Raw genomic sequence first — 20,496 nt, forward strand, 5'->3', positions numbered from 1 at the left:
GCTGTGGAAATAGCCGAAGAAGTTCAGGGATTTATCAAAGTTCTTGGCAAATGTGTTGTTGGAAAAGGTAAATGAAATTGGAGCCAAGGATATTGGATATAGTCTTGATGTTCGTTATTTACCTTCTATGCAAATATTTTCCGCGCTTTTGGTTTGCTTTCATGAGTCATTATGTAAAAGCAACCACACAAGGGCAGGGTGTAAATTATTAGCTGGTGTCTGCCGGAGGCGGCGGGTGTGGAACCGAGCTAGTCTGGTAGAGGAGGCCTATGATGCAGCAGTGAAAGGATTCGCCTAAAGCACGACAAAGGAGGTAAGATACAAGTTTACTGAATACACTACAAGGGAGTGGAGGTGGGGCAGGACATCCAAGAAGAGCCCAGAAAGCAGTAAGGGGTGGGAGGAAGGGAGCTGTTTTTAGGGGGAACGAGAGGAGGTATGGGAAGTATGGAAGTTTCCTTTTTGGGTACCTGTGCCCAGTTGTAAGTACCCCATTGTTCAACCAGGACATGTGGATGTTTTGAGGTGGGCCGTCTAATGGGCCTGTTGTATTCGGTCTGCTGGTCCCTGTGGAAACGTCTACCTTACTCAGGTCTCCATTGTTCAAGCCTGCTGCCTAAAAGCAGCCTTTACAGGGGAGGCAATTTAAACTCGGGATCACAGTATCAGGTCACGTGCAGTGAGTGATGAGTGCTTTCGTTCAAGAGGCAACCCTCTGATTGTAGGTGTCCATATCGTGTTTTGATGACTCATATTGGCATCACCTTGAGGTCTAGATGGTGGTCCGCCATCTGGAGCTCCTGAAAATACATGACATAACCCAAGAACATCAGGTGAGAGACGAATCACAGACACGAAAGGCCTACAGCAAGACGTATTCCGCTGTGGCTAGACTGCGGTAAGACTCTCTACTCAAAGTCTTGCAACTCAGAGTACTTTCTTGCTCAAAGAGGTTGATAGCATCAGCCACCCCCTCCCCACCCTCCTCCTTTGTTAGAAATTCAGAATTTCAGGCCCCAGACCCGCTGAATTAGAAGCTGCACTTTAATAATGAATTAGAATCTGCACTTTAACAACATCCTTGGTGATTCAAGGGTTAAGTTGGACTTTGAGAGGCCATGATTTAGGTCCTAGATTCTAGGGTATCCCATTATTGTATTTGATTTTCCTGAATTATCCAAAAGACCCAGGACAACCTCTCTCCCACTTCCTTCCATCCATTTCTCCTCTGTTCTCTTTCTTCCTCCTCCTCCTACTTCTTAGTCTCTTTCTCTCTCTCTCTCTCTTCCTTCCTCCCTCCCTCTCTGCTTTTTCTCCTCTCTCCCCCTCTAGAACATATGCCAGGGAAATAGAGATCTTCAACTCATGCATTTTTATGTGTATTCGCAAAGCCAAATAATTCCAACCACAAGGAGCATGAATCTATAAAGGAGCTGAAAGAGGAGTATCGAAAGGTGGTGGTGATGGGTCTCTCCACTGAGTTGGAGCAGAGCCAGGAGGGGAGACACAGGTGGATGTGGATGGATGTGGAAAGGTGTGAGTTTTGCCTCCCTCCTCTGCTAGCCTGCGGTCAGTCACTGAGATCTCATCACTTACTGAAGTTGCTGAACAGGAGGCAAGGCATCAAGATTCTGCCCCTTTTCTTTTGTTACTGTTTTATTTTGAAAGAATTTCACACTTCAAGAAAATTGCAAAAATAATGCAAGGACATTCTGTATATCCTTTATCCAGATTCGCCTTTTTTTTTTTTTTTTTTGTAAAGTAAGCTCTACCCTACCCCCAACATGGCGCTTGAACTTACAACCCCAAGATTAAGAGCCAGATGCCCTACTGACTGAGCCAGCCAGGTGCCCCCCAGATTCATCATTTTTAACATTTGACAATATTTGCTAGCTCTCTGTCTCTTTGTACATATATGTACACACACTCATGAATTATTAGCTCAGAAGGCTGTATCTATTTTATCCCTTACCCCCACCCCACCCTTTTTTTAATGTAGGGTCGGTAAGGATCATATCTTATTTTCTTAGGCTCATGATTTGAGTTTTAGATTTTGGAGATTATTTATACTGATTGCTTAACAAGAAAAAAGAAATTCAAAGTTTGCAGTATTAAAATCTTGCCTTGTCCATGAATTCCAATCTTAGAGTTAATTAGGATTTTGTTTGGTTTTTCCTCTATGCCTGCTTAGATATTCCATCATCCTTGAGAACAAATAGCCAGATTTTAAGCTATCTTTCCAATCATTTTTTTGTGTAATTTTTTTTTACATATCATGGGGAGAACTGACAAGAGCTAACCACCTTTTGGGTTTGAGTTTGTGTGGAGTTGGTTTTTCTTCCCCCAGCTTTATTGAGATAACTGACATACAACCTTGTGTACATTTAAGGTGTACAACTTGTTGATTTGATACATTTCTATACTGCAAAATGATCGTCAAAATAGCATTGGCTCTCACACCTCTATTCCATGCAAAAATATCATTTCTTTGGTAAGATCTACTCTCTTAGCCACTTTCAAGTACAAGATACAGTGTTGTTGGCTTTAATCACCCTGCTGTACATTAGGTCCCCATGTGCATTAGACCTTATAATTGGGAGTTTGCTCCCTTTGACTAATACCTCACAGTTTCCCACATCCCCCAACCCCTGGGAACCAACACTTAGTCCTGTTTCTCTACTCGTAATACTTCAGAGTATATTTCTTAAAAACAATATTCTTTTATGAAATCACAGAAATTTAACGTTGGTAGAATACTATTCCCTAATGTAGTCCATATTCCAGTTTCATCAATTGCCCCCAAATGTCTTGTATAGGAACTTTTTACTGAAGCAGGATCCAGCCCAAGAACACATGTTATTATTATTATTAATTTTTAAAGATTTTATTCACCCATCTGCCAGGCAGAGATCACAGGTAGGCAGAGAGAGAGGGAGAAGCAGACTCCCTGCCAAGCAGAGAGCCCGATGCGGGGCTTCATCCCAGGACCCTGAGATCATGACTTGAGCCAAAGGCAGAGGCTTAACCCACTAAGCCACCCAGGCACCCCTCATTTCAGTTTTAATGACTATTTTAACCTTTAACAAGTAACACAGATAGTATTTATTACAGGATCTCTTTTTATGTGATAAATTTGGCTTCATGGGGGAATTTATGGCATTTCCTCTGTATTTCTCATTTCTCTTCTGGCTAGTGCACATGGCTCCAAGGAATCATTACTTGTCCACACTGACTTTGGGGAAATCACTCTTCTGCGTAGAGTTCTAATGGTTTTTCAGTATCCAAAGAGTCTCTGAAGTGAACGAAAATAAAAAAAATGAATGTTTTCATGGCAAGGAAGCATGGAGATCACACCATCCATCTTTCATAGACTCTTCTTTCTGCTTCCCTCTGTACATCTACTCTGCTTGTCATTTCCTCTTCCTATTGCCTTCCCCTGTTGACTCATCTTGGACTTGCCCTGATTATTTACAACCTACTGGCCTAAATACATAGCACTTACAGAGAACTTCCTTCTCAGTGTCTGTTATGGGAGGAACTGTGACCCACCAAAGACAAGTTCAAACCCAACCCCCATCCCTGTGAATGTGACCTTACTTGGAAATAAGGGTCTTTGCAGACATAATCAGGTTAGGATGAGGTCATGAAGGTTGGCATGAATCCAATGTAACTGGTGTCCTCAGAGAAAGAGAAGAAACACAGAAACAGACACACACAGAGGGAAGATGTCTCCAAGACAGACAGACAGGGAGAATGCTATGTGAGGATTGAGGCAGAGACTGGAGTGAGCAATCCAGCTACAAGTCGAGGAATGTTGAGGATTGCTACAACACCAGAAGAGGAAAACATAGACTAGATTCTCCTAGGGCCTTCAGAGACAGCATGGTCCTTGGAACTTGATTTTGCTCTTCTGGTGTTTAGAACTATGACAGTAAGTCTCGGATGTTTTTAGCCACTGACATTGTGGTCCTTGGTTACAGGAGTCCTAGGAAATTATCACAGTGTCCCAGCTAAAGTCGCTGAGCGAAGCTGCTTGGCTGTCTAACCCTGGTCCGGTTAGAGGTCAGCTTTGCTTCCCAGCCTGAGTAACTGTGAGTGGGGCCGTCTGACCTACATGTCTAATATAGGAAGGCTGGCAGTGTAGGACCCACTTGGAGAAAGGCCAGGGAGTGTGGCCAGTGGCTTGAAGACACAGACAAGGAAGTAGGACTCTAACTCTCTGTCTTTGTTGGCTTGCAACTTTGCTTTCAGGAGAGGGCAATGAACCCCAAAATTTCTCACTTCTGCAGCCATACTGAGAAGCTCTTGAACTTTTATCATGGAGGAGAGGGAAGCTTTCTAGGTTTGAATACCAACCGTTAAAATAGTGTTGACCAATACTGTCTTATTTTGATAAACTATCTTAATTTCTCCGTGGCAGGCATTCTTGCAAGATATGGGTCCATGGGAGAAGAAATATGGTCTGATTTTTATTTTTTTTAAAGATTTTATTTATTTATTTATTTATTTGACAGAGAGAGATGACAAGCAGGCAGAGAGGCAGACAGAGAGAGAGGAGGAAGCAGGCTCCCTGCTGAGCAGAGAGCCCGATGCGGGACTCAATCCCAGGACCCTGAGATCATGACCTGAGCCGAAGGCAGCGGCTTAACCCACTGAGCCACCCAGGCGCCCAGAAATATGGTCTGATTAATGAGCTTGCTTATTCCAAGGCACAAGTATGCCACAAAAAAAGGGGGGAGGCTATTCATAAAAATATTAATCTGGGCCCTTTATGGCAACAACAAGCAGGATAGAGAGTCAGAAGAAAAAAAAAAAAAAGCCCACATCAACATCCAAAGATACTGTATGTGGTGTATTGTTTCTCTAATCAGATTGAAACAGCTGAAATAGGAAAAATCTTTTTCTGGGGCTTTTTTCCATTCTTGAAATTCCTTCACATTGCACTGGGAAAATAGACCTCATGACATGCAGAGCCAAGTGATGAATCATTCTCCCTAAATACATAAATAAAACCTGAATTTGAGCCAAACCAGTAAATCCATTATCTTTCAATCTAGGCGTTGTGGCTTGCTAGTAAATATCCAACAACCAACTCTTGGGAGGGAAAAGCTCTGATCCGCAGTGCGTGCTGGTTTCCGACTCCCACCGTGGCTCATTTCAAGTTGCCAACCTTAAAGACAGTGAACTTGAAGACGGGAAAAGGTGTGCACAACCCACTCACGAGCTAGCTCCTCCCTGCTATTGCTTAGGAATTTATTTTAATACTTAAACTTGACACCTGTAGAGAAATTTTAAAATGATGTGTTCTTTGGACTGAGTGTTGCACATAAGAACTCCTTCACATTCGACATTCTTTTTCATCTTTACACTTGATGAGGTTGAAGATATCTTAGGTTTATAGGCCATAAAATTGAGTGCCTAAAAGAATGAGGCGTTCATATAAAGCCAGGTAGCGGAGCTGAACTCAGCAAGTTATTTCAACTCAAGGGCCTTTGTTTCCTTTGCTGAAAAGTGGTCTAATATGAGTATCCCAAGATGGTTGGGACGGTTTAATAAAATAATGCATGTAAAATTCTTAGCACATTGTCTGGTATGCAGTTCTTCCCTATTTCAAATGCAATAAATATTCATTGTAGAACATTAGAAAGTACCAATCGGCAAAAAAGAAGAAAATTTAAAATTTAATTTAAAATATTAACTGCGGGGGCGCCTGGGTGGCTCAGTGGGTTAAAGCCTCTGCCTTCAGCTCAGGTCATGATCCCAGGGTCCTGGGATCGAGCCCCGCATTGGGCTCTCTGTTCAGCGGGGAGTCTGCTTCCTCCTCCCTCTCTGCCTGCTTGTGATCTCTGTCTGTCAAATAAATAAATAAAATCTTTAAAAATTAAAAAAAAAACATTAGCTGCGAACAACCTTGGTACAAAATTCTGGTTCTGCAGAACCATGAGTTGGATAGGGCAGACTGAGCATATGAAATACTTTACCAGTGATGAAGTATTTGAGCAATGGTTGAGTGCAATTTTGTTTGAATCATGATGGGAGCTTAGGTTGCATACCGATGTATGCAAATGACTTTTTAAAATAAATTAGAGGAATAATAATGTCATTGTCAATTCGAGTGTGCTATGATGTTTTTTTTCTGGATTGTGAGTCCTAAGAAAGGAGATGCTACCAAGGCCCAGAGTCAGGACACCCATGGAAACACATAGTGGCTAAAAATTATACCCCCCATGAATGTTGCAAGAGAGATGGGGAGAAAACAAAGTCAGACAAATTATTATTAGGGAAAGCTAATGTGTTTCTTCCAAGCCCAGTCATTGGTAAGTGTTCCCTATGTTGTATGCTCTGTTGCAAAGGAGAGCAGGGCCTCTCCTCTGAGGGGTACAGCAGGGCTATGTGTGCATAATGCTTACTGTGGACAGAGGAGGGGCGCTTGCGGTTTGCATGCCAAGGATGTGCTATTTTTGGTAGATGGCATTTCTCTGCCTGATTTGACTGAGGATTTTCAGTGGAAACAAGAAGTGATACTTTTCTTTTGTTCCCCAAATTTTATATTCTCGTTTTATTTTTGTTTCCTTTGTTACCATAATTCAGTATTTAGAAGATGGGCTTGTAGTTTAGAGTGCTTATATATGAAAAATCTTTCCTATTGTTCTCAGGCACAATAAAAAAATTAACACTTACAGGGGTGCCTGGGTGGCTCAGTGGGTTAAAATGTCTGCCTTTCGCTCAGGTTGTGATCCTGGGGTGCTGGGATCGAGCCCCGTGTCAGGCTCTCTGCTCAGAGGGGAGGCTGCTTCCTCCTCTCTCTCTGCCTGCCTCTCTGCCTGCTTGTGATCTCTGTCAAATAAATAAATAAAATATTTTTTTTAAAAAATTAACACTTATTCACATCGAATCTTTGAAAAACTGAGAAAAATGCAAAAAAGCCACAATATTATAGCCCTACTGCCTTTTTGTGCATTTCTTCAGCCTTTTAAAAAGTATGATAGCAACATCCATTGCTATAAGTGTATCTACCCACCTATCTGTCTATCAACATATACTTTTTTAAAAAGTGGCATCATATGCACGCTACAATTTTTTTTTTAAACTTAAAAATAGACTGTGAACGTCTTTCTAAGTGGGTGCATGAGGAGTAATCAGATCCTTTCAGTGGCTGTGTCTTTCATGTGCAAATAAATAAGCATCACTTAAGTATCCATTGTCACCCTTCCCATTGCCAGATGTTTACCTTGCTTTACTGTTCACTTTTGGTTTTTGTTTCTGGTTTTTTGTGTTTGGGAGGGTGTTTGTTTTAGGCAATTTCAAACTATGCTACATGAATATTCTTTGTATATCTTTATGTGCCTGAATTAGTATTTCTGTAAATATACATTTCTAGACGTGCAATTCCTGGGTTGAAAACGATGCACGCTTAAATTTTTCATAGCTGTGATCCACATAGTCTCCAAAAAAAAAAAGTGTTATCAATGAATTCAATAAGGATTAACATGCCAGAGCACTCATTTCCTCACATCCTTCCAGCAATGGGTACTATAAACCCTTATCACAGAAACAGATGACTTCCGTGATTGCCTCCTTTTTAAGGATTCTTGGAAACTGAAGTGGTTGAAGGCCACAGAACTAGAGACTGGGTGTACTGCTCCATGGGCTGCTAGGAGAAGTCTTTGGACCCAGAGTCAAATGGGACTCTCCTGAGGCCTGGGAGGAAGAGAGTTGTATTTGGCCTCAAACCTCAAAGACCAACGCACCGCACACAGTGTAAGCCTGTTGTGGCAATACAGTAGCATAGTAGGGTGACAGATCGCTTCATTTTGGCTCAGGGCATCTCTTGTACTGGAAACAGGATCAGGAGCTAATTGGTACGGGGAAAACAGGATGGAGAAGAGTTTAGTGCTCAACCCTGTGCCAAATTTAAATAGTCATGTGAGATTCAAGATTTGTGATTCTGAAATCCCTTAAAACTCTACTAAAGATTAGATGATCCTTTAAGTGGCTGAGTCTAATTATAAGATAGGATGGGCTCTAAAAGTCAATCTTTCACTTCCTCAGGCAACAGAATTCATCAAGGCCATCTTCTAGGCATTGTTCTTGGCACTGGGACTTCAAAATAAAAATAAAATAAGGTTTTTGACTTCAAGGAGGTTACAGTCTCTGTGGGGGAGGGCAGAAAAGATTGAAAACCAGAAACTAATACCTTCCATAGAGTTCAGTCGGGTTGTGAGGGACATTTACTTAGGCAGATTTACCCACAGAAAGTTTTGGCACATCCATAATGGAAGAACTAAGAAGAAGGGAGGAGGGTGGTTACAAAGAAATGCTTCCAGGATGAGCACCAGATCACTTGATTGCTTCTTGGAGATAATTTTCACCTTGGTTCAAGTGGGTAGGTTGGTGGGTGGCCAGTGAAGAAGGGTTTTTTAAGGGATCTTCTCAAATTTTCTGTTCATACGAATCCTTAGAGTCCTTGTTAAAATGGAAATTTTGAATTGGCACGTCTGGGGTAAGGCCCGAGATTCAGCATTTCTAATAGGCTCCCAAGGAATGTCCGTGCCGCTGGCTCAAAAACCACACATTGAACCTTGAATGCCAAAGATCTAGATTGAGGAGGCCCTGAATCCTTTAGAATGACTGGGAATGAAAGAAGTGGCTTGGGTCAGAAACAAAACTGGAGAGGTAGTGGGAACTAGCTAAAGAAAAACTATCTAATGGTGGAGAGCCATTGGGGTACTAAAAAGAGAAGGGATAAATTGGGGGAGGTGGTGGAATCTAATTCCGAGAAGCAGACTATGGAGAATAAATCTTCTGACCTCCTCCCTTTCTCCTTCTTAGCCATTTTCTTCTAAGAATTCTTCTTCCTCTCCTTGTCCTCTTTCTCCTCCTTTCCTTCCACCTCCTCCTTATCATCATCATCATCATCACCATCACCATCTTGCATTTAGGTCATATAATTGGAGAATTACTTTGTGCAAGCAAAGGGGAAGACTTCTAAAACCATAGATTCCTAATAATACAGTTTCTGACACAACTTGGCCTATACAACCCAGACAACATATGCCAACAATATTTAAATAGATGAATAGATATCCTGGAGGGAATTTTGGTTTGGCTGAGTTTAGCACACAGTGAAGTCAGCACTATTTTGGGGACAAAAAGAGATTTTTGGCTATTGCAGGATTCTTAGGTCTTTGAGTTCCTTAAAATTTCCAAAATGAGTTTTTATCTACAGAACAATTCAGATTGTTTGCCTCACACAATGGGTGCTGCTTTGACCATAATTCTACGATTTGAATGGTGACTTGGTGACTCTGCAGTGGCTTCTCTGGGCCCTGACCTGAAACCTAAGGAAATAACCACTGATTTTAATGACAAGCTTTCTCAGGCTCAGAGGCCATTTTTTTTATAGAATTTTTCTATAATAAACTATAATATCTGTCTTCTTTCCTCAGACTCAGTAAAGTAAACATCTCTAAAGCCAAATAGTTGAATTTATCAATGCTCATTTCTGCTGTTAGCTGGGTAAGAAAATCATCAGGGAGATGATTTCCATTTCTGATGGACTTTGGTTGACTACACATGCTAGAATTTAGTCCTCTAACCATGAATCATAGATATGATGTCTGTATTAAATAAAGGAAGGCCACTTAATCAGATTTTTAAAATTTTTTATAAGATTTTATTTAGTTATTTGACAGAGAGAGAGAGAGAGATCACAAGTAGGCAGAGAGGCAGGCAGAGAGAGGGGGAAGCAGGCTTCCTCCTGAATAGAGAGCCTGATACAGGGCTCTATCCCAGGACTCTGAGATTATGACCTGAGCTGAAGGCAGAGGCTTAACCTGCTGAGCCATGCAGGTGCCCCTCTTAATCAGATTTTAAAAACCCAGCTTAGTAGTTAGATATTCAGAAAAAAAAGATGGCCCCCAAATTCTAACTGCCATCACTTTCATAGGTCCTTGGTGTCTTTTTCCTCTTCTTTAGGAAAATATTTTGATTATTTTAATTTTTGAGGGCTTAGCATTTTTATGTATAGTCACATTAATTGATTGCATAAGGTGGATGAATCCCAAGTGATTTGGATGATTCTCACCCTCTCTCCGTGCCCCTTGGGTTGGGACTTACAATTGCTTTTTCAGGAGGAAATGCAATAAGGAGCGTAGCCACAGCATACACTTATTTTCATGAAAAGAAGACAAGGTTCTCTTTAGCCTGGCTGGACTAGGATAATCAGTTTGTTCTGTTGCCTTGGAATCCAAACTCAGAGGCCTATCTGGGCCAGGAAGGACATGTGAAATGTATGATTAGTACAATGGATGAGTAACAGGGAGTGGCGGGGTCTATGCTGGATGAGGGTGTGTATTCACAACTAAATTTAAAACAACAACACTGATATGTGAGCCACACATCCATGACTGCAGGTTAGAATGTCATCTAACTCAATGTCAGTGTTGATAGCCAGAGCAGTACTCTCCTAAGATGAAGTGATGTGAGTGCAAGGGGAAGCCATACCACAGAACCCATAGCATGAGTCCCTGCTTCCCCAGTGGGTAGACACAACATTGCTTAGTATTAAATGTTCACATCTGGAATTGACACACTTGCTTCATACTTTTTCCTGAAATTTTCAGTAATTTCTATAAGCATGTTTATACCTGCTCTGTGCCAAGCACTGTGCTGGGATGTGCAGATCAATAATACAGAGTCCTTGCCCTTGAGAGCCTAATGATAGGAGAACAAAGTAGAGACATAACAGATTAAGGCAATCAAGTGTTAGTTCTCACTCTCATTTTTGTTTTATAGGAAAAATAACAATGGTACGGCGTAAGCCAACAAGTTGGGAGTACAACAGAGAGCAGAATCATTGCCTCTAATCTCCCCCATCTAAATCATTCACATAATAAATGCACCACTATTGCCAAGAACCTCTGCCTTCCTGACTTCACTCCCAGCTCCCTGGCGCTCTGCCAGCCAGGAGGGAGCAGCTGGGATTTTGAGGCCGCTGTGTGGTAGTGGTGCTGTTAGAGTCCTTTTGTTCAAAGTAAGGATATGCCCAGAGGACAACAGCTCATTCTGTGGACAGTCATCAATAGTTTCACTAAAATAATAAAATGGTAGCCAGTCGCTGTTGGACAATTTGAGCCGTAATGGGAATTCCCTTGGGGAGTCCATTTTAATGCAGAATGTATGAGACTGAGAGGCATTTGGAAAGACAAAAAATAATAAGTGGAAAAGGCTAAAAACAAAATGGCTCAGTTCAGTATTTTCTGATGTAACTCGTACTTCTTAGTTTTACAACGTCTTCATTCCTAGAGCCCATAAGACAGATGCCTTCCAGAGTTGTAATTATGTTTATGTTACACGTGGTCATTTTTCTTCAGAGACTGTTTCATCATATCGGGTTTTACCAATGTATTGGTCATTTACAGATAGTATCCTATTACTCTAAATATGAAAACTTGAGCTAACACCTCTGTGGGGATGGTTAGTGACCCACAATGGGACCCACAGATACCTTATTTATAGATGAAAACTTACTGTAGTCAAAATCAAATTGAAGATGTCCCCATTATGAAAAACGATTATTTATACTCAAAATGTCAGAGATGGGGAGGGGCAGAATTCAAGTCTAGGTCTGGCCTCGAAATATGGAGCTTTTCCATCGATATCATTATTGTAACCAAGCTTGTGTTAGTTTGTTTCTTGGTGACCCACAGAAACTACACCACGTGAGTTGTTGCACAAAGAAAAAAAAAAACTTCATTTGCAGCAAATAAGGAGATGATATAGGACACCTTCCAAAGTCATGACTCCCTAAGAATGGGTGAATGGGTACCTTATGTTTAGGGTTAGGATGAATATTTAGATAGGGACGCCTTGTCAGCATGTATAGGGTCAGGCGTAAGGTAGAATATGGGCCTTAAAGAAACATGCCTATAGGCACATTGTTATGTCCTGTAAATGGGGCTGAGGCTCCTCCTTGGCCAGACATTTTAATATTATAATGAGGTAAAAGTAATGGTAGGTCATTCCATCGATCACTCCATGGTACCTCTGCACAGGGTAAAGTTGGGATTTAGCTCAAAGGGTCTGAGTGTTCTGGGCCAGGGAAGACTTGTTAAGGCGGTTGCTATCACCTAAGGCGTGGTTTCAGGTTTTCATTTGCCTGAGTTGAGAGGAAAGCTGGAAGGAAGAACTTAAGGGAAAATATAAGACGAAAACAAGTACAAGCAGGTAGGCTGTATAGATCAGATCTTGAAGTCTAGCTGGGGACATTACCACCTTCAAAAAAATTAAGGTATAAAGTGAGATCATGCCGTGTTGATTTTAGGCAAATGAGATAACCTATTTCATTATGTAATCAAATAAGATGTTAATCTTTTGTAAAATTCAATACATATGGAGCCCCTCTGGAAATTACGAGTTAATTAACCTCATTAACCATGTTTTTGAAAAATTGTAACATTCCACAGAAGTGACAGGAGGAAAGAATATATTCTCTATATTCTATTTCAGTATCTCAATATCTCATATAAGTTGTAATCTAAATATGTTGCACTAATTTTTTTGAAAATTTTATTTATTTAAGAGAGAGAGAGAGAGCATGAGGAAGGAGGATCAGAAGAAGAAGCAGACTCCCTGCTGAGTGTGGAGCCTGATGTGGGACTGGATTCTGGGACTCCAGAATCGTGACCTGAGCTGAAGGCAGCCACTTATCTGCATGTTGCACTATTAAAGAGTTTCTAAGCAAAGTTTTGTAAAATGGCATTTCCCGGAGTATCTTCTTCCCCTGTATGGGTCCATGTTTCTCTGTTCTCATTATTCTTCCTATCATCTAATGCTACTGGTTCATTTTAAATCTTGAAGAAGTTCCTCAGCTTCCAACCCACTGATGACATCTCTCAAATATGTATAATTCTTCTATAATTTCAATAGGATTTAAGGAAAGAACATGGATTTGGTCCATCAACTTGAACTATGAACATCAGACAAATAATGGCTTGACTAAGTGGTGATCACAGGAAAATAAAGATCTATTATAAATATTTAAGGGAAGCAAACTGGCAGGGAAGAAATCCATCACTGAAGTATGACTAACAATAGTGAAATGAAACTCCAAGCTATTAGGAAATGTACAACAGCAGGCTTGAGCAGATAATGGTACATAATTAGGAGGAAATTTTAATTCTTTAAGAAATTTGGGATTATGGGACGCCTGGGTGGCTCAGTTGGTTGGACGACTGCCTTCGGCTCAGGTCATGATCCTGGAGTCCCGGGATCGAGTCCCGCGTCGGACTCCCAGCTCCATGGGGAGTCCGCTTCTCTCTCTGACCTTCTCCTCATTCATGCTCTCTCTCACTGTCTCTCTCTCAAGTAAATAAATAAAATCTTTAAAAAAAAAAAAAAAAGAAATTTGGGATTAAAAGGAGTGCCATCAAAAAACCATTGCATCCTATGCCTGGCACAAAGCATACACTTAATAATTATTTAGTAACTGAATGGGTGACAGTGTCAGAAATGCTGTGGGATCTCATCCAAGCTGAAATATCAAGCTGTGAGTCGTGAGTGGTTGTGAGTGCTTTGATTTATAAAACTAGAAACTCTTTCTAAATCTAGTGTTTATCTAATACAAATGCTTTTTTTAGTAGGCCCATTTCAACCAATTCGCAATTGGGAGCTATCTCTTACTGCAAGAGTTCTTTGACACCCACTAAAAAGGTGGCTCTTTAATTTTCGGGATCTCACTTAAATGAAATATTGATAACGTAATTTTATATTAGAGGTTAACCAGACGTTAACTTTGACGCTGGGAAGGTAACACTTGAAGTTAGGTAAGTGGTAAATGCTGATTAATTTTCTGGGACCTTCAAAAGAGAGAAAAAAATTTTTTTTTGGTATGGTTGATTTTTCACAAAATCATAAAGTACATTTGCAGAGAGGGTCTGTGAGGGTCTGTCTTGCTTTCGGAAAAGTTCCTTCAAACTTCAGTTTGCATACAAACAATGCGGGCGTCCTGTTAAATGCAAATTAGGTTAGGCAGGTCTGAAAAGGTCCTAGGAGTGCAATTTTGACAGCTCCCAGGTGGTGCTGCCCGCGTTGTAAGAGTCTGCGTAGCAAAAGTATAAACGCTCCAACATCTTACGTCACTCAATTTTCGTTTTCGACTTAAAAGATTTGGTCCAAATGTGCTTGCTGTTTTGTAACGAAAGTAAGTTCCCAGAAAACACTAAGCCTGCTATCTTCCCTCACTTTTGAACGGCAAAACATGTGATTCAAAACTGCAGCTGGGGCCTCCACGTTTGGTCGTCCTAAGGCGGCTTTGGGGACCAAGGAATGCGTCTAATACCCCAGTCCGGGTGTTGGCGCTACATCTAGCCGGGCTCCGGGTCTGCGGAAAACACTCACGGGCGGGGGAGACCCCGGGGATGCCCTACCGCCCCCGGTCGCCGACGCTAGCCCTTTCCAGGAACGCGCGGGCCCGCCCCCTGCGCGCGGCCGCCGATTGGCCGGGAGGCGCCGGCGTGACGTCAGGCCCCGCCCTCTCTCCCCTCCGACCCCGCCCCGCGGGGTGGCCTGGCGGTTTGGTCTGGAGCAGCTGAAACCGGTTTGAGCGGAGCCGCTTCCTGCCGCTCGGCGCCGCCGCGGGCTGCCTGGGGGAGCGCTGGCGAGGCGCTGACGGCGGGTGCCCGGCTTCTCGGCCCGCGGCCCTCGCTCTCGAGCGCGGCGGCGGCGACGACGACGACGGCGCGGACCCGCGGACCCGGCAGGTGAGGCGGGCCGCCAGGCCTGGTCCGGCGCTCGGTGCGGAGGCCGCGGCGACAGCTCACGTGGCGGCCGAGCTGTCAGGGCGGCCGGGCCGGGGACGCAGCGGGGCGAGGGGTGGGCAGCGTGCCCCGGCCCCCGGGGGCACGGCCCCCCCCCCCCCCCCCCCCCGCCGGGAAACAGCGGCCTGGACGTTCGAGCCGGTCCGTCGGTGGGCAGTCTCTACCTGTTTCCACTTTTATTGTTTGCTGCCACGATCCCGTTGGGCTGCCTGATGCTTAGTTCCCCTCCGAAAGATTTGTCAAGTGCGGGATTCTCCCTGTGCCAGAATGCAGAGAGCGTACGACCGCCACGAGTACGCGAACTTCGGGAACGAAGAAACAAAAATTGCCACTGAAGTGGTTCGTGCACCCCTGGCCCGCAGCTGGCCCCTCGCCTACCCCTACTCGCTCTGTCCATGCGTAATTCATAGTGTTTTGGCAACTGCTTATTTTCTGAAATTGCCTAACCACATAGTTGAAGGCATGCTTGTATAATTCAGTTATTCTTAAAAAAAAAAAAAAAAAAACAAAAAAACCCGAAGTCCCTTCTTATCCTAAGGAGAGGTCCCAGCCATAGACATCTTTGCTCTCCATGCAATTTTGGGAAATCTGCATCTTCTCTCCCAAACTGCACTTGGCCCAAGGCTCTGCAGATAGCCTTGGTGACTGCTGGGGGAAAGCCTCGATCAGTTAGGGGCTTCATCAGTCCCCTCTCGCCCCACTGCCCGGTTATAAAGGAAGTCGTTCATGAATTCAGTCATGAATTTTTTGTAGAGAATTCTTTCATTTTGAGGCAGCTGTGAAGTCCGTGTAGTGCCGACATAGAAAAAGAGAGGAACCAAGCAGGATGTTTAGACTTGATGTTTTCTTCATGGTGTTCTCTGACGCTCCCTATTCATGCCGCGTAACTACCCTTTCCTCTACCTCTTCATGTTCTCCCTCTTGCTACATTTTTGACAGTTGTGACTTAGTTAAGAAGTAAATACAAGTAAATACAGTCCTTTTTTCAACTCCTGATGGTCTGGATACAAATAATTCAGGATAAAGCATACAGGTAAAACTGCACACAGCCTAATCTGTTCTGGACTTAAGAACTAGGGAGAACCAGTATTCTGGACAAAATAAGACTTAGGAAAGTTCTGTTGAGAAAAATAATGACCACAAAAGAAATCTCATAGTGACTGAGTAAAATCTGATACCTACAAAAAGTAGGTTGATGAATCAAATCCTTGTATGTAACCTAACCAGGGAAAGTATATGAACTATACATGAAGTAATATCAAGACCAAGTGAAATGGAAAACATTTGGAAAACTTTTACAGCATTGCTTAGAAAGTTGAACCAGGAATAGTGAAATCTCCAGAAATGCTTTCTTTATGAAAATCCATTCATTTTTGCATACATTTGTTTAAAATACTGGCTCAAGTATACTGAGGTCAGAATAGTGGGGTCATAACGATCCTCCAAAAGGATGACCAGAAATTAACTCAGGAAAACGTAGGCATTTCATATATTCCTTATAGCCAGCCAGTTATGAGAACCAAAGCTGCTGGAGTCTAGGAAAAAGCAAGACTTGGAAATGGCTTTTTTCTTTGAAAAAATTTGAAGGAAGACAGAGATGTTCTTTTTGGCCAGAAAAACACATTTTAGCTAAAAATATCTGTGCTCTCAATTTAGCTCTAAACTAAATGTTCCTGTACCTTGGTTTGCTTAAATACCCCGTTTGTTCCTCAAGCTGGTAAACCAGTAAGGTCATGTGTTGGGATAGTTTCTCTGACCACAAAAATAAAGTAGAATTTATTTCAGCAGGTAGTGTGAACTCTGAAATATTTCTTGAATGTAAATTACAATGTCACACTTTACTGATTGCTTAATTCTTTAAAAAAAAAGTGCTAAAATACAGTTAGATGCTACTCAAAATCTCAGATGAGAATCCTGTTTGATATTTATCTTCAAAAAGCACAAAATGGAAGTTATATATAAAACAAATTGAGTTGGTTGAATTACATTTACTATCAGCTCATGTACATGAAAATGGCTAGATTTTTTCATCTGACTCTTGTTTTGTTTATATCTGGAAGACCTCCCCAGTCCAAGTTGGGATGATGATGATGATGATTTTTTTGGCTTGTTTGAAAGAAGAGGAAGTGTTGGTGTGTAAACTTTGCATTCCACAACAGGACAGTATTTTACTTTGTCACTACTGTCTTGGTGGTAGCTGGGTGCCAAAATTATGCATGCCAATCCTGCACCAGAATTTTGGCCTCTGTCCACAATCAAGTAAACTGGTGTAGGAGCAGCCCCCAGGCTTTTATTTGGTATGGTATTAAATTGTGGGAGGAAGACGGCAGGAAATTAAGCCAGAATATAGGACTTTTGGCAATTCAAGTGGAAAATGATGCTTTGTTGACATCCAGGAAGGTTTTTTGGTGGTGGTGGGGGGAGGTATTTTTGTGCTTGTGTATGTAGTTTGTACAGTACATTTACTGCAGTTGTTACTATAGCTGTTACCAAGTTACAATAGCCACTTTTACAAGCAAACTTAAGAATGAAAGTCAATTTTAATAATCAATTGAATTTGTAAAAGTTTCCCATTTAATGCAGTAGAAATTTAGAGGTAATTTTGTGCCAGTTGTTGATTTTAATACATAGGAATAATTACATTTGATTTCCCTAAAATTGGCTAAAATAGATATTTAAAATTGATCATAAAATAGTTGTAGCAACTGTGTAATTATGCAGATGAGATTATGTAGTCCTTTGCTGAAAACTGTAACTGTAAATACTGGGTGAAAGTAGAAGTTGTAGGTTGAGATTAAGCTTGGTTATTCAGCAGTTTTGCTAGATGATGGGGCTTTTTGCTGTGTCTCAAAATTAATTCAGTTATGTAAAAGCCAAGCTCTTTTGCTAGTCTTGAGGTTTCTTCATATAACATAAAATAAATGTTAGAGTGTGGTGTTTAAGTGAACTATTTAATTATTAGAAGGGAAATAATTCCTTTTCTTAGAATTAGTACTCTGATTCCTATCAGATGTCATATTAAAGGAGAGCTAATAAGATACTTGGATAATGATTGCTTAATGAGGGGGTTGATAGTCTACAGCTATTTTTAGATTTAGAACATTCTTTGGCAGTGCTAGAACTGGATGTATATGCTTTAAATAGATCATGTTTATTCTTAGACACAAATTATTTTGATCAAGGACAGGATTTTCTCTAGTGCACAGTCTTAGGTTTTCTAACTGAAATGGTAGAGTTACAAATAGGGAATTCTGTATTCAGGTGATATGAAACCACATTGACTGGTGGTCTTGTTTAATATGAATATTCAACATTTACATTTTATCACTGATGTGAGGGGGATGATAAATAGTTCATAGCAAACATTGAGTCTGGATTCTTGGCCCTCATAGCAGTCCCTGTGGATCAGGTTTCTCAGTCTTAGCCCTAATGATATTTGGAGCTGGACAGTTATTTGTGAAGAGCTGTTCTGTGCATTACATGGTGTTTAACAGCTCTGTTGACCTCTACCCACTAGATACCAGCAGTATCACTCCCAGTTGCGACAACCGAAAAGGTCTCTTGACATTGCCAAATATCCCTTGGAGGGCAGAATTGTCTCCAGTGAGAACTGCTGCTGTATATTACCTTGACTTGGAAGTGTAGTTACCTGAGCAGCAGTGTTGGTTGAATGGTCATTGCGGAGTTGGGTATGTGTTCATGGAGAGGGAAAGGGAGCAAAGGGGAAATAGAAGAATGAATAGCTATAAAAATTACTTTATGGTTTTTAAAATAATGTAGAAATACAAATAACCTTTAAGCTGGTAACTTAATGAAATGCAGGGTAAAGACATTGGAATTGGTTTAGGAATATTGGTGAATTGGGGCACAAAATTTGGGGGAGGGTTTGGAGAAGTTATGTAGAATCTGCTCTTTGTGTCAAGTATGTGTTCTTCCTATATATAAGTTATATAGCACTCTTTCGAATTGATACTGTACATGTTTTTAAGAAAATCTGTTATCTTCCCTCAGGTACTTAAATTAGGGAGTGGTAAACAGATTGTTTTGGCTGGGAAAACAACCAAGAAACAGAAAAATCAGCTATGGAGATAATGTGAATAAGAAATCAAGGATTAAGGGTTTAGATTTCTGTTAGTAATGGAAGTAATTCCAAGTCAGAGACATGAGGAAGAATTTTTTTTTTTTTTTAAGATTTTATTTATTTGACAGAGAGGGAGAGTGCACTAGTAGGGGGAGCAGCAGGCAGACAGAGAAGCAGGCTCCTTGCTGAGTGCAGGGCTGGATCCCTGGACCCTGGGATCAGGACCTGAGCAGAAGGCAGGCGCTTAACTGACTGAGCCACCCAGGTGCCCCTGAGGAAGAATATTCTAACTGATATAAAATGTATTATTAGGAATACAGAATCCAAAACATAGCTTAGAATACTTAGGATTTTGAATGAAATTCAGACCGTACAAAGAAAGTCATGTATGTAGGATCAATTAGAATCAACAGGGTTCGGTAATAGATCACGGAGTTGAGACTTTAAATATGAGTCTACAGAACTAGAGCAATGAAAGTCCTATGGTTAATACAGAGAAAATTTGAAAAGAGTGGTTTATGGGGGAGGATTTTTTTTGTAAGTTATTAGTTACATTACTTAGAAGCAGAACCTGCATCTTGTTGCAGAACATGACTAGTTTGTTTCAGTGAATGGTACTTAAGTTCTTCAGTTGTTTCCTTGTTATTAAATTTGTAACCTTACTGAAGTAGACTCTTGAGCCAAGTTTTTTCTATCTGCAGTTGTTTTTTGCTTTTGTTTTTGTTTGGCTTTTTTTTCCCCCTCCATCATAACATGAACCTGGTTGTGAAAGATAGGTCGAATTTGGAACAGCTGCTTATCAGAAGAGAAAGTTTGTAACAAAATCTTAAATCCTTTAAAAAAAGTGTTTGGACACACTTGTTTTGCATTTTTTCTGGTCCGTACACACAGAATAGGTTTTAATATTAGGTCTTAAATATTTCTAGGTATTTCCTAAATAACTCAACCTTTATGTAAGTTTTCTGAAATCTTTTGTTCATAGTTTTGATTTATTTCTTTTTGTTTTTTTGTTTCATTTTTTAATTTGTTTCTTGGTGGCAGCTATCTAGAGCTAAGTTTTTTATGTATTTTAAATGACATCTTCTCTTTTTCTTCCTAGCTCAACATTGTAAAATAAATCCATCAGAATGACACCTTCTCAGGTTACCTTTGAGATAAGAGGAACTCTTTTACCAGGTATTGTAAAGTTTTAGTTTAAAACAAAATTTTAAATGAGTATTTTCCCCACCTTGTCTTAAATATGCTATTTGTTATTACAGTAGGCCTCATTTTTAGATGAAAATATCTTTAGGACTTCTCTGATTTCAGAAATGTGCTTGGAGTATAATAAGAAGGAAAAACATACTTCCCCAAACAGTAAATGTCTTAGTCTCATATTTTCCAAGAAGGCTGTGAATGTATTTAATTTTGCACAGGATGAAGACTATGGGCTATGATTTTTAAGTACCATGAAAATGAGGGAAATTTTGCCAGTGCAAGAAGTTGGTGAAATATTTGGTTAAGATAATTTTGTTCCCTATTTGTAAATTTTTTGGCTGATTGTATTTTTTGCTGTCTGCTAACACAGTGTGAAGTAATTTTAGGGTAAATAGCATA

At 41.0% G+C, this 20,496-nt stretch overlaps 1 protein-coding gene across 3 annotated transcripts in view; it reads left to right on the forward strand.

The window, feature by feature from the left end:
• The first annotated feature begins 247 nt into the window (after positions 1 to 247).
• The window catches only part of LOC132021743 (glycerophosphocholine phosphodiesterase GPCPD1), a 68,343-nt gene continuing 48,094 nt past the window's right edge, over positions 248 to 20,496 (forward strand). For 2 of the 3 annotated variants that reach the window (XM_059406569.1, XM_059406571.1), the window contains exons 1-2: positions 14,564 to 14,762; positions 20,000 to 20,076. In XM_059406569.1, coding sequence (XP_059262552.1) covers positions 20,028 to 20,076 — 49 coding nt within the window. In that variant the 5' untranslated portion in view covers positions 14,564 to 14,762; positions 20,000 to 20,027. Of the gene's footprint in view, positions 314 to 14,563; positions 14,763 to 19,999; positions 20,077 to 20,496 lie in introns of those variants that run through there. The other variant, XM_059406570.1, reaches the window with a different exon arrangement.

The sequence above is a fragment of the Mustela nigripes genome, chromosome 7 (assembly GCF_022355385.1).
Source record: "Mustela nigripes isolate SB6536 chromosome 7, MUSNIG.SB6536, whole genome shotgun sequence".
Classification (NCBI taxonomy): Eukaryota; Metazoa; Chordata; class Mammalia; order Carnivora; family Mustelidae; genus Mustela; species Mustela nigripes.